Raw genomic sequence first — 14,241 nt, forward strand, 5'->3', positions numbered from 1 at the left:
GTTGTGTTGTCCAATTAATCTGACTTCTTATTTTGAATGAAATACTTTATGGTAGGAATCCTCAGATTTAAATTTCCTAGCAAGGCTAAAGAACTGCTTAGCTAATATTTCTCAAGTCTTTACTGGAACTCTGGACATCATTTCCTCTAAGTGGGAAGCTCTGACTATGTTATTGAAACTGGAATTTTTATTTTTAAGAAATAGTTGAAAAGCATTGAAGGGAAGTAAACATTTATTTTTGGAAAGTTTCCCATGGAGGCATTTTTGGGCTTATTTTAATATATAAAGCATTACATCCTCCTCAGGACCCAACTTGCTTGCCTTCCTCAAAACAAGCAGTGATTTTAATGTAGGTTAGGGGGAGCCTGCATGGTCAGGAGTGTGAGACCCTACAATAGGTGTCTATCAAATGTCACTGAAAATGACCAGACTACTTGCTTCCTCTAAAGATGTTAGAATCTTCTACCCATTTGCCAGTAAGAGTGGCTAACCTAGAACAATGTCCTTCCCATTGTCTCACAAGGTCTTTTAGGAAGACGTGTAGTCCAGCTCTATGCCCCGATTCTGTTCTGGCCACAGAGGAGGGACAAGATTAGCTGAGTGGAGACACACCTCCTAGGTTGGCCAGGGATAGTAGCCAAAGTCCAAATCTTGTTCCAGCTCCTGCACATCAAGGTACAAGCTCCTTTCTCAGCCCTTCTTTCAGTTACCTGCTCTGCCACCTTCTAACATCCAGCCAGCTATGAAACAGTGCGACTGGTTCTAGTATCTCCCTCTGGGATTGCCTGCCTCCTCCTGTTCTCAAATCCCTGGCATTTGGAACACCATAGAACCACCTTTGGTATCAAAATGATTTGGGTTTGAGTTCTGGCTCTATCACTCTCTGGGTGACATGGGATAACTTGCTTAACTGCTCTGTGCCTTGGTTTCTTTGTTCCCTATAAAGTATAAAATGTAGATAACAATGCCTACCTTTCAAGAATATTGTTAGAGTTAAATGACAGAAGATGTAGAAATGCCCAGTCCTGCTGTATAGACAAACTCTGTAAGTAGTAGCTTCAAAGAAAGAGACATCAAAAGACTCAACAAAGGCAAGTAGGGGAGACTCTGGTCATCACTAGGGAGAGCATCGGCCCAGTTTTATGCTTCAGACGCCTGGGGAGGAAGTATACTGGATATTTTCAGATTCAATAGTAGGTGGGGGGAAATGATAGAACAAGAAAAACCACCATGCAGAGAGGAGCCCGAAGTCTTTATTACTAAACTGCAAATTCTCTAAGACAGATGTTATCTAACTTGTTTGTTAGCATCTTACACCACATTATACATAGTAACTGTTTGTTGAGTAAATCAGTGAATGTATATTGATTAGAGTCTTGGGAGACTAGAGTCGGGAGATTCTTAGATTTGACAAGTCATCTATGGACTTACTTATTTAAAATAATTTTAACATTTAGGTGTGTCTGGGTGGCTCAGTGGGCTAGGCCTCTGCCTTCAGCTCAGGTCATGATCTCAGGGTCCTGGGATCGAGCCCTGAATCGGGCTCTCTGCTCAGCAGGGAGCCTGCTTCCTCCTCTCTCTCTGCCTGCCTCTCTGCCTACTTGTGATCTCTCTCTAGCGCTCGCTCTCTCTCTCTCTCTCTGTGTCAAATAAATAAATAAAATATTTAAATAAAATAAAATAATTTTAACATTTAATGTAAAATATTTTTAGTGTGGAAAATCTGTTTAATCAACAAGTATCATTGAGCATCCACCACACGTAAAGGACATAGAAAGGTGGAGAGAGAGGAGAAAACATCCAGAAGCTCATCCCTCAAGAAACAACTGCTGTTAACACTTTCAGTACTTTTCCTGTTATCTTTTTCTTTTCTTAGGAAATATGCTCTGTGAATTCACTTTAGCACATCAGACAACCGTATGTGGTAATCAGCAAATAATACATTCAATATATGTGAGACCCTTTATGCTTAAATGAAGAGGACTGTTCTAATTTTATAGTCACTTGTCTCATCTTTACAAGTTTCATTTTAGTATACGAGCTTGAAATTTAAGGAAAAGAAGAGAAATGAGGGGAAAATACAGTTAAGTTTAATCATATTTTTGAAGTCTTTGGAATCCACTTTCATAAAACTTCAATATCCTATAATTTCAGAAGTTATTAAAATTTAAGTTCAAAAAATTTCCCCAGTCTTCCAACATCACTTTCCTTTTGTAGACATGAGACCCTGATCTTTGAGACCAAAGCGAAAACCTGAAACTTCTTTCTGATCTGTTTTGCTTCCAGTGAAATCTGAGGCATTGAAAATCCACCCAACATCTGTAATGACACCCAGACTTCTTCCTTTTCATCATGACTTGAGAGACTAAGTCTGAACATCAGAAACAGCGCCTGTGGGAACAGTCAACTTTTCATTCTGTGCTTAAGTTTTCCCAGCATTTAAGATCATTCTGAATTTTAATTTTTTTACCTTTTTTCAGTTCTCTTTTCAGCATAAAATTAAATTCCATTGCCATTAAATTCCTTATAAACATGATAATGTTTAACAGCTGCATAATATTCTAAGAAAATATAATTTCTTAACATTGTCTCTTTTTTGAACATTTAGGTTTCCAGCTTTTAGTTGTTATAAACCAAAGTGCCATGAAAAGCTTTGAGCAACATTTTTTCTTTTGGATTATTTCCTAAACAAAACTCTTCCCCAGAAGGGCAATCATTAGTTCAAAAGGCATAAACATGTTTCAAGTCCTGAATACCTACTGTCAACTCACTTTCACTAAGAGTATGAGAGAGCACCTATTTTGCTGTACCCTGGTCAGTCCTGGGTAGTTTTAAAATAGGGGGAAATTTTTGACTAGACTGGTAGATGAAATGATATCTAATTTTGACTTCTATTTTTCCGATCACTGATAGCCTTCGATACTTGGCCATTTCCATCCTCTTACCTGTGAACTTAATTGTTCATTTCTCTTTTACGATGTTAATGCTTTATTGATTTGTTCAGGCTCTCTACAAAAATATAAATCTATTGTCTGTTATCTTTATGGTGGGTATTTTTCCCAGTTTGAAATTCAGCACATGTTTAAAGTGCCAGGCACTGGTCAAGGATACAGGATGGCCCAGACGCAGCTCCTGCCCTTAATGATCTTAGGGCTTAATAAAGGGAGGCAGGCAGGTGACCACGGAGTACAATAAGGCTTTCCCAGTTTCCATTAAAAATGTGAGCAGTCTACAGCAGATGCACTCAAAGTGAGTGGTCAGTTCTCATGTAAATCAGGGAAAGGCTTCTCAGAGAAGATGATTCTGAGTATTGATGCTAAGTAAATTAGTGCAGCAACAAGGGACAAGGGGGGGAAAGGCATTCCAGGCAGAGAGAATGCCTCAGAGGAGAGAGCGCTGGTCCCTTCGGGGAACTTCAGTAGTTGGGTTGGACTAAGGCGTAAAATGTCAGGTCCCGAGACATAAGAGGCTGGAGAGACCTCAGAGCTCACAATTTCAAAGTGAAAATAACTTGAGCTGTTCAGCAAAGTCAAATTAAGCTTTTCCTTACTCATCTTTTACATAATGTTTAAGCTGAGAAAGTCCCTTCTGACCCAGGGTTTTTATGCTTACCTTAATTTTCTTCTAGTTTCCATTTTTTAATACTTTAACTTTATTTTACTCGTGACATGTAACTGTGTAATACCTCCAGAATTGACCTGGGTATATAACCGTAAGCCTCATTTGGATCTTTTTTCGGTTGTAATGTTTATCACATCTTTGCTGTTCGTTAAGCTTCTTTCTGTAACCTTATTTGGCTAATGGGTAAAAACAGGGAATGCTACATATCTAGTAAGAGGTATTCCAAACCGAGGACCATGGTAAGGGAAACGAAAGAAATTTCGTTGGGGTTTGCTCTTTTACTGAGCTGTGTTGAACACTGCAGGTACAACTCACAAAGCCCTTAGGATCCTGACTCCCCCGGGTAGAGCTGCTGTTTTGTTTTTATAGATTGCAGATTTTTAAGGAGCAAACGTGTTTCCACACGACAGCGGGAGTGGGGAGAGGGAGAAAAAATATGTCCCCGCAGCTTAATTTGTTTACTCCTCCCAGAAATTAGGTAGAGACGGGTTTTCTTCCCCCGAGGCTGTGTGGAAACCCAGTGGGGTTGGCATATCCTCTCTGTCCAGTACAGGCAAGATCCCGGGCTGGAGCTGAGAGCTGAGAGCTGTGATTGGTGATTTTTTGAAAAGGCAAGCATAACCCGACTGGATTGGTTCTGGACTCCCCCAGACCCCCCTGTTACTTCACAGCAGTCTGGAGACCTGCCCACCAATCACAGGGCTCCTTACTGGAAAAAACAACTGCTGGAGCGTGCTGGGAGTCCCTAGCAACACTCTGAGAATTTTGAATCTGACAGGGAAGGAGTGTGCAGTCAGCCGATGGTGGAGGAGAGCAGCGTCTATGCCTCAGAAAGAGAAGCCTCTCAACATGGATCCTCCAGCCCCGGAAGAGCCCTTAGAGGAGCAAACCAAAAAACTAGAAAAGCAGGAAGAGGAGATGGAGTTTAAGGAACTGGATGGTCTCAGGGACGCTTTGGCAAACCTCCGGGGTCTATCCGAGGAGGAGAAGAGCGAGAAGGCGATGCTTTGCTCCCGCATCCAAGAGCAGTCCCAGCTCATCTGCATCCTGAAGCGGAGGTCAGACGAGGCCCTGGAGCGCTGCCAGATCCTGGAGCTGCTCAACACAGAGCTGGAGGAGAAGATGGTGCTGGAGGCTGAGAAGCTGAAGGCCAAGAGCGCGCACGCCCAGCAGCTGGAGGAACGCTTTATGACCTTGGCAGCCAACCACGAGTTGATGATCCGCTTCAAGGACGAACACAAGAGTCAGAACGTGAAGCTCAGGGAGGAGAATGAGAAGCTGAGGCTGGAGAACAGCAACCTCTTCAGCCAGGCTCTGAAGGACCAGGAGGCCAAAGTGTCGCAGCTCACCGCGCGGAGCGAGGCCCTGTCCAAGGACCTGGAGACGGTGAAACAGAGATGCGCTCAGGAGGCCCACCAGGCGCAAGCCAGAGAGAAGGAGCTGCTGGAGCTGCAGAGCCAGCGGGCCGGCGCCCACACCAAGGAGGTGGAGCAGCTGCGCAGCCAGCTGCAGAGCCTCAAGCAGAAGCACCAGCAGGCCGTGGAGCAGCTGGCCAAGGCCGAGCAGGCGCACGGCAGCCTGAACCAGGAGCTGCAGGCCAGGCTGCAGACAGTCACTCGCGAGAAAGATGAGCTGTTGCAGCTGGCCATGGAGAGGGGCCGGGTGCTTCAGAACAAGCAAGCAGAGATCCGGCAGCTCGAGGAGAAGCTGGAGACAGCCGAAGTGGCCCGGAGGCATGCCCTGGAGAGGTTCGAACAAGAGGCAATGGCCGTGGACAGTAACTTGAGAGTCCGAGAACTTCAGCGCAGGGTCGACGGGATCCAGAAGGCCTATGATGAACTCAGGCTGCAGTCTGAAGCCTTCAAAAAGCACAGCCTGGATCTTTTAAGCAAGGAGAGAGAGCTCAATGCCAAACTCCGCCATCTCTTTCCATAGGAAGCTTCTGTTTCCTATTTCCTCTAATTTAGAATTTAACTTTGTGCCTTAGCATTATGACAAGAGTAAAGTTGGTTTTCCATTTATTATACTTTTAAGCACAAAAGGGAATTCAAAGAAAAGCTATTTTACTGTGGTGATGTGGTTGTTACTGTTGTAAGGCTAGCACTAACTTTCAGCCCTACCACCTAAAATACACATGACATACCAGGTGTCTTTCTGTGCCTTGGAATTCCTCCTAAGTTTGCTATCATTAACTCCATCTTCCCCATAACTTATTCATTCTCAATCCCAGATATCTTCAAATAGCCCGAGACTTTAAATTAGCAGCTCCTGTGGACTTAAATCTTAAAAGTGCAAGGAGATGTACTATTGTGAAAACAGTTTTGCATAGTTCCCCCTTGTAGCTAGGCAGGTCTGTAGTCTCCCTTAGTTGAAAATAGAAACTCTAACAGTTTAATAGCATAGAGAGCTTGCAGAAGAAAGTGTCCAATTTTGCAACTGACAAACAATTGCTTGCTTCACCTGCTTTACAGCAGTATCCTTTTGATTTTTATTTTACTTGTACTAGCTTGGAAAAACAAAGATTGAAATCATTAAATTTTTCACCAAAATGGGCAAACTTTATTACAGTCATTCTATATGAGCAGTAAGATTCAAATAAGTGAAATCATCCAGTGTTTATGTTTCCTGCAAGCTTAGATCACATTCCATTTTCTTGCTTTTTTTTTTTCCTTAATAAAAACAGGATTTAGTGGTGCAAGTATGCAAGTATCAGTATGCATAATATGCTAATAGGCAAAAGGCCCCAATTTAGGGTAACAAGTCAGAGCAGACCAGCTATGATACATAAAGCAACACATAGTGATTGTTTTGTTTCTATTAGCATTATTTCCTTGCAATTACCTTTTCCTTTTTAATTTTTTAAAACTTTTCCTTATTTAAAAAAACATCTAAATGAAATATATATGTATAATTACAGCATGGTTTGTAGGAATACCTAAATATCTAGCTATTTAAAAACATTATAGTTACATCTATTTATAGAAAGTTTTTAAAGAGGCAATTATAAAAAACACTTTATGCTTCCTTATTTCTGTATTTTTAGTCAATACATAAACATTATAAATATCTCTCAAAATAGATTGTAATTCTGTATTTTTCTTACCCATTTGGTGCCAAGGGTCCCAAGAGTTACCTAATAATTTGGATGTATTAACTATACTTGGTATCTTTTTGATAAACAATTTTTGAGGGTTACTCTACCTCGGGCAGTTTTTTAAACCTATTTTCTCACAGTCCTATTAAGATTGTGGTATTAAATACAAATTCCAAGAAACCATGATTTTGGCTCAAAAAGACTTTACTTCCTCTTACACATTCAAGAATCAGAATATAGGAGCTAATTTAATTACAGTTATCCTTTATTGGGGTCATACTATTTATCATTGTGCTAAAGCAGTTTGGATGGCTTGTTTACTTATTTAATCTGTAGGGCCATGTGAGAAGGTAATTATGTTTACTTCTGTCGCAAAGAAGAGGAAACTGGGATTCAGTAATTTTTCCAAGGCCATTTGATCCCTGGGGGTGCTGGGATTTTGATGACAACATCCCACTGAGATTCCTTGACTATTTGCAGAGTGCCAAGCTCAGGGTTTAGGCACTAAGAAGTAGCATGAAGAAGCACTTTTTCTACCCTGGCAGAGCTCCCACACTAGTCTAGGAGCAAAAAAAAAACAAGTACATACAATGTGCTATGTCTTCCTGAAGGTGTTACCAGATCGCAGTAGGTAACACACACACACACACACAGCAGCTAACTCACCCTGGGGTAAAGATCAGGAAGGTAAAGAGGATTAATTGGCAGGGATGACTAACACAGGAGTTGATATGTAAGTCGGTTCTTAAATAACTAGAATTTCATCCGTGTAGAAAGGGAAAAAGTCTCATCTACACGATGAGACAGCATCGTGTAGAAAGTCATGGTGTTTTTTTTTTTTAAATGTACAGGATATTTGTGGACATAATAGGTAGTTGGGAGGAGGTTCGTAGAAACATTATCTACAGATAAGACTAGAAGATTAAGTTGTGGACAGAAGACAGGGAGCCTCAAAGGCTACGCAGACCCCTTATAGTGGAGGGTGAAAAGGAAGAGGGGCAAGCGTACAAACGCAGCCACAGAAGCCCTCCTTTCCCCAGCCAGGTTTGGGCTGCTTCACCTGTGGTCTGGTGCGCTTGCGTGCCTGGTGGGCATGTGTGCCTAGAGCATCCTTGCCTTTATCCCATCATTGCCCCCAACCCTTTCTGCCTGTCCAAGCTCCACCCACTGGGCCCAACCCGTGTCTGGAGGTGGGGTAGTTCGCCCAGATTTCACGCCCAACCTCCGTGGAGGAAGCATCTCCTGGGCAGAGACAAGGTGGGTCTTATAAGCTGGCTAAGAGCAGTTTGGGCAACGAATCTTGGCGTCCTCATACCGAAATGTGGTCTAGTGGAGGATTTAGCCCATGGTACTTTCTTTAGATGGGGAAAGGTGTATCTGGAAGAGTGCGGGGGTAGGTAAGGTAGGGGGACACGGGCATGTGTCCCCTAAAACGTGGGCACAAAGGCATGATCTCAGGTGCCCGGGTCTGAGGACAGTCCTGTTCAGTCATGCTAAGGCTTTTGTATTAGGTTGTATGACATGAAATTGCCACTCTGGGGGTTATAAATGATTAGATAGTGACTGTTTTGTGATGTTCACTCTAATACCCCTTTGAAAGATATTAAAAGGATAGGATAGTGGCTAATGAGAAGATGGACGCCTACAGAATTGATGGAGGAGACTGATGTGGAGAACAAAGATAAAAGAAATGTAGGAAAAATTAAATTTCCTTACAACTTAGAACCCATTGACAAGTACTTGGGATAGGCATAATAACTTTCTTCCAGGAATTCAACTGCCTCAAAACTTTGCTGAAGGCAGAAGGTAACCTTAGCTTGACAGTAGTCCGACCTCCAGGATCCTGTAAGTCTTCTTTAACATATAAAAATCCCTTTGGAAACCTCCTTTATATCTACACCGCCCTTTGCCCATGCCAAGATATATGTTAGCAATCATCCTCCAAGCATATGGTCCACTGATAAATATCTGAAGGGTCTCATGATTAAGGTTTTACTAGACAGTAGTGAATGACATTATCCTAGGGGCAGCTAGCTCCTCGGGGTCCTGGAAGCCTTGCTTCCAAATTCCTTGGAGACTTAAGCTATCTCTAACACACTCCAAACTTACAAGTATATAATCAGTCTCTTATCATGATCTCAGTGCAGCTTTTTGCCCATGGTCCTGTCTCGTGCTTTAATAAAACCACATATTTTTGCACCAAAGACATCTCAAGAATCCTTTTTTTTTTTTTTAAGATTTTATTTATTTGACAGAGAGAGATCAACAAGTAGACATAGAGGCAGACAGAGAGAGAGAGGGAAGCAGGCTCCCCACCGAGCAGAGAGCCTGATGCGGGACTCGATCCCAGGACCCTGAGTTCATGACCTGAGTTGAAGGCAGCGGTTTAACCCACTGAGCCACCCAGGCGCCCTCAAGAATCCTTTCTTAACCTTTAGTTTCTGAACCCTAATATTTCATATCAGAGCCCACAATACAGAATAGAAAGTAAGAGGATTGTGAACCTATCATGTGTCAAGTGCTTTTCATTTCAGCCATATTCCAACACCAGAAGGGAGGTTCATTTATCACTGTTTTAGAGATGAGAAAAGTGAGACTCAGGAAAGTGACTTGCTCAAAAACCAGAAGGCTTTGGTGGGGGCAGAGGGGGAAGGGACAGGAGAAAGGTTTGAACCCAAGCTCCTCCGGCAGGCTCAGCTTCATAGGTGTGTCACCTGCATGGAGGCCCCACATTTGGTTAAATGCTCTGCTGTCAGTGTCTTGAGATTGTTTTTGTTGTTGTTGTTGTTGTTGTTTTTAGAGAGAGTGAGTGGGACTAGGGGTAGTTGAGGGGCAGATGGAGGGAGAGAGGCTTCAACTGACTGGACACCCACTGAGAGCCCGACTTGTGGCTCCTTCTCACGACTCTGAGATCATGATCTGAGCCAAATCAAGAGTTGGATGCTTAACCGACTGAGCCATCCAGGTGCCCCAAGATTCCTAATAATTGTGACAAGGAGTTCCACGTTCTTCTTTTGTGCTGGGCACTGCAAATTATGTGGTTGGGCCTGTTTTCTGGCTCAAAAGTCCATGCTTTCTCCCACTATACAGACTACCTTCTAAATGGCCACAAAAAAGCATTATTGTTTTCCCGCTCTGTGCTCCACAGCACTTTGCATTCCACTGTCTCAGTGCTTATCTTGTTTTAATCTGTGACCCACAGTCAGATTTGGGGATGAGTGACAAGTGTAGTTATTGTGGTATGCTGATGTATAAAATGATGCTTATCACTGGAACAAATATAAAAAGTAAAAAGTCACCACCTCTAGACTACTGCCCTTGAGGGGAAATTTGAAAAACAACAAAACTCTTTTCCAAAGCAGACCTGTAACCCTGGTGAATTTTTTCTGCAACATCCACAACAAGTAACCCTGAAGTGAAAGTCAGCAGGACAGAGACTCTAAAAACAAATAGTGTGTGAATAGTGCTGTGTAGATAGTGTGATCTTTTGTGTTATGTTTTTGTAATCTCAGTGTGCCTCTAAAGAACTTCTTTAGTTAAAAAACAAAACAAAACAAACAAAAAAACCATGGTGAAAAGGGCTAGAAAAGGAAGGAGAGCTATAGAAAAGGTGAACGGGCTGATGTTTTCATACTCACTCTGCTTCCATTAGGGAATATTCATTCAGGTTAATTTGTTTTTAGTAAGGTATTAATAAAAAATTTATTTCTTCCCAACTCCACTATATGAAACAGCTATTTATTTATTTATTTATTTATTTATAGGCTCCACTCCCAGCATGGAGCCCAATGAGGGGCTTGAATTCATGATACTGAGATCAAAAGTTTGATGCTCACCAGACTGAGCCACCCAGGCACCCCAGGTTAAGTAGTTCTTTAAAGAGCATTGAAGGCGTACCTGCCTGGGCACTTGCTGTTCTATACAGGCCTTGTTGACCCAGATACCTCTGGGTGGAAGGAGATGCCTATTGGGTAAGCTATTGACAGTGCTGTTGCACTACATCTACTGAGATTAACAGAACCTTATCAAGCAGGGAGTCTTTTTTTTTTTTTTTTTTTTTTATCTTGGTCTCCTAAAAAAAGTTGGAATTTTGGGGAGGTGGCCAAGAATTGGCTTTTCTAATCATGTGTCCATCTCCCTAAGGAGAAGCTCAATTTTATTTTCTAAACACTAAAAACATCTGATTAAATTTAAGGGCCTAAGGCTGTACAGATGAGTCTGCTACCTGATGCAGTTCTCTCTAAGCCTTCTGTTTATTTCACTTTGAAAAAATTAATCCAAGAAAACTTTTCCCTTGGACAGATCTCCCCGGTCGTTCATTACACATTCAACTGACCACAGTGCCGCCTTCCTCAACCACCTCACTCCTCAGTTCTACAAAGGGACTCATCTTAGCTATTTGCCATACTGTGCCTATTGAATGCTCTAATCCACTCCTATTTGTATTAGTTTAAAATAATCTTCTCTTTCATGTTTGAGATTGTTCATTACAGCATTGTTTGTAATAGCAAAATATTGGAAACAGCTTAAATACCATCAATAAAGCACTGGTTAAATAAACTGTGGGCCCTTTATACTAGAGAATATATTGCAAATGTATTTTTTTAATAAAAGAAAACAGGGGCGCCTGGGTGGCTCAGTGGGTTATAGCCTCTGCCTTTGGCTCAGGTCATGATCCCAGGGTCCCAGAATCGAGCCTCACATTGGGCTCTCTGCTCAGCAGGGAGACTTCTTCCCCCTCTCTCTCTGCTTGCCTCTCTGCCTACTTGTGATCTCTGTCTGTCAAATAAATAAATAAAATCTTAAAAAAAAAAACAAAAGACAAGGGGCACCTGGGTGGCTCAGTGGGTTAAGCCTCTGCCTTCAGCTCAGGTCATGATCCCAGTGTCCTGGGATTGAGCCTCGCATCAGGCTCTCTGCTCAGCAGGGAGCCTGCTTCCCCCCCCCCACTTCTGCCTCTGCCTACTTGTGATCTTTCTCTCTCTGTCAAATAAATAAATAAAATCTTAAAAAAAAAAAAAAAAAGGAAAAGGAAAGCTCTTTGCATATGGATATGAAAATATCTCCAGGATACAAGTAGGGAAAAAAACCAAACAGGGTACAGAATAATACCTGTAGCAACCTGTAGCATACTGTCTTCCACATAAGGGGAAAAGAGGAATAAGAATGCAAACATAGGGGCGCCTGGGTGGCTCAGTGGTTTTAAGTCTCTGCCTTCAGCTCAGGTCGTGATCTCAGGGTCCTGGGATCGAGCCCCACATTGGGCTCTCTGCTCAGCAGGGAGTCTGCTTCCCCTTCTCTCTGCCTGCCTCTCTGCCTACTTGTGATCTCTCTCTGTCTATCAAATAAATAAATAAATAAAAATCTTAAAAAAAAAAGAATGCAAACATATATTTAATTCCTTGTGCTTAAATACATATTGAAAATAATAAATACTAATAAAAGTGGTTATTAGTAGTATGGAGGGGTATGGGGACTGGAATGGTGAGGTATAGGACTGGGAAGGAAACTCAGTATATACCGTTTTATGTCATTTGACTTTTTTTTTTTTAACATGTATTATTTGTTTCAGGGTACGGGTCTGTGATTCATCAGTCTTACACAATTCACAGTGCTCACCATAGCTCATACCCTCCCCAGTGCCCACCACCAGCCACCCCACTCCTCCCACTCCTCTCCCCTCCAGCAAACTTTAATTTGTTTCCTGAGATTAAGGGTCTCTTATGGGTTTTCTCCCTCTCTGGTTTTGTCTTATTTCATTTTTCCCTCCCCTCCCCTAGGATCCTCTGTCTTGTTATTCAAATTCCTTATATCAGTGATATGATACATGCGTCATATGATAATTGTCTCTCTCAGACTTATTTCACTTAGCATAATACCCTCTAGTTCCATCCACATCATTGCAAATGGCAAGATTTCAATTGTTTTGATGACTGTATAATATCCCATTGTATATATATACCACATCTTCTTTATCCATTCATCTGCTAATGGACATCTAGGCTCTTACCACAGGTTAGTTATGTGGACATTGTTGCTATAAACATTTGGGTGCATGTGCCCCTTCGGATCACTACATTTGTATCTTTAGGGTAAATACCCAGTAGTGCGATTGCTGGGTCATAGGGTAGCTCTATTTTCAACTTTCTGAGGAACCTCCATGCTGTTTTCCAGAGTGGCTGCACCAGCTTGCATTCCCACCAACAGTGTAGGAGGGTTCGTTCCCCTTTATCCACATCCTCACCAACATCTGTCGTTTCCTGACTTGTTAATTTTAGCCATTTTGACTGGTATGGGGTGGTATCTCATTGTGGTTTTGATTTGTATTTCCCTGTATATCATTTGACTTTTAAGCCATCTGAATGTATTACCTATTCAAAAAGACAACATAATTAAAAACAAAGAATCTTCCATTTAACTGTTTAACTTCCTAGTAAGCTCTGTTTCTGTGTAGATGACTTAGAAGGCCTGCAGATTTTTCTCTCTCCAAGAGTTAAGTAGACAAAACATATTTTATAGAGAGCCAAATATGGCCTGACAGATTTAGGTCAGGCCATCCAATTGAAAGCTGCTGCACTCACAAATGTTCAACAACATATGGCTAATAACAATTTCTTTCCCCCACCAAATGCCATCTAAAGATGACTATTTCTCTCCCGAATTTAAAGATTTGAATGTATTAACTTTTCTCATGGATTTTCTTATGTCTGTGTGACATGAATTTTAGATCTTAGAGAGAGTATTTTCTCATATATTAAAGCCTTTAGGCTGGTATTGGTTTTGCCCAAACAGACAAACAAGAGATGGTAGAGGGTAGGGCAAGCTAAGCAATTCTGATCTTTCCGTTTTAATAAATTACTCATCTAATGTACCTCATTATTTATTGAAAGCCGTTAATTGGCCAGGTACTGTACCAGGTTCTGGGACACAATGTGAGCAAGGCAGAGACCTTATCCTCCTGATTTTCCCTCCTGGTGGGTGAAGTGGCAGTTAAGCTAAAGCCTGTTAAATGTGGTAAGAATTGCCCAAAACAAGAGATGAGGAAAACAGTAGACTATGGTAGCTCAGCAGCCTTCAGAGCATGTCCTGTTGCTGGTAAGAAACTGCCTTTCCCAGTAGTCATGCCACCCAGGGCTGCAGACTAAGCAGTCGCAGTAGACTCTTACCACAGACCCTGCAGTCAGATTAATCTCATTATACTCACATCCATGTTTACCTCCGTCCCTGGCAGAAGTCTGAGCCTTCATAATCTGGCCCAGTCCTCCCCCCGCCTCCATCCCCACTCAAATCCTGCCACTAGGTCCTTTGAAAACCTAGATCTGTGATCAGCAAACTACCAAGGTATTAGAGCAGTGAATGAAGGAATGTACTGGCATCAGACCGTCTGGTCATTTACTGGGGGACCTCATACTGGATGAAGCTAGAGAACAGAGCTAAAACTTTCAGTGAATGAGAGATATGACCAGAAGATGGCATGAATTTCACACTGGTGTAACCATAAAGAGAAAAAATTATCTGAATTTAGG

The 14,241-nt window shown here is 42.0% G+C and overlaps 1 protein-coding gene across 1 annotated transcript; it reads left to right on the forward strand.

Moving 5' to 3' along the window:
• The first annotated feature begins 3,648 nt into the window (after positions 1-3,648).
• Positions 3,649-7,271, forward strand: CCDC89 (coiled-coil domain containing 89). The gene has a single exon (XM_032359592.1). The coding sequence runs from the start codon at positions 4,444-4,446 to the stop codon at positions 5,554-5,556; it is 1,113 nt and encodes a 370-aa protein (XP_032215483.1). The 5' UTR covers positions 3,649-4,443; the 3' UTR covers positions 5,557-7,271.
• Positions 7,272-14,241: the final 6,970 nt, after the last annotated feature.

Source organism: Mustela erminea, chromosome 9 (genome assembly GCF_009829155.1).
Source record: "Mustela erminea isolate mMusErm1 chromosome 9, mMusErm1.Pri, whole genome shotgun sequence".
Lineage (NCBI taxonomy): Eukaryota > Metazoa > Chordata > Mammalia > Carnivora > Mustelidae > Mustela > Mustela erminea.

Coding starts and splice junctions, on each gene's coding strand:
- CCDC89 (XM_032359592.1), top strand. CDS start 4,444: ATGCCTCAGAAAGAGAAGCCTCTCAACATGGATCCTCCAGCCCCGGAA.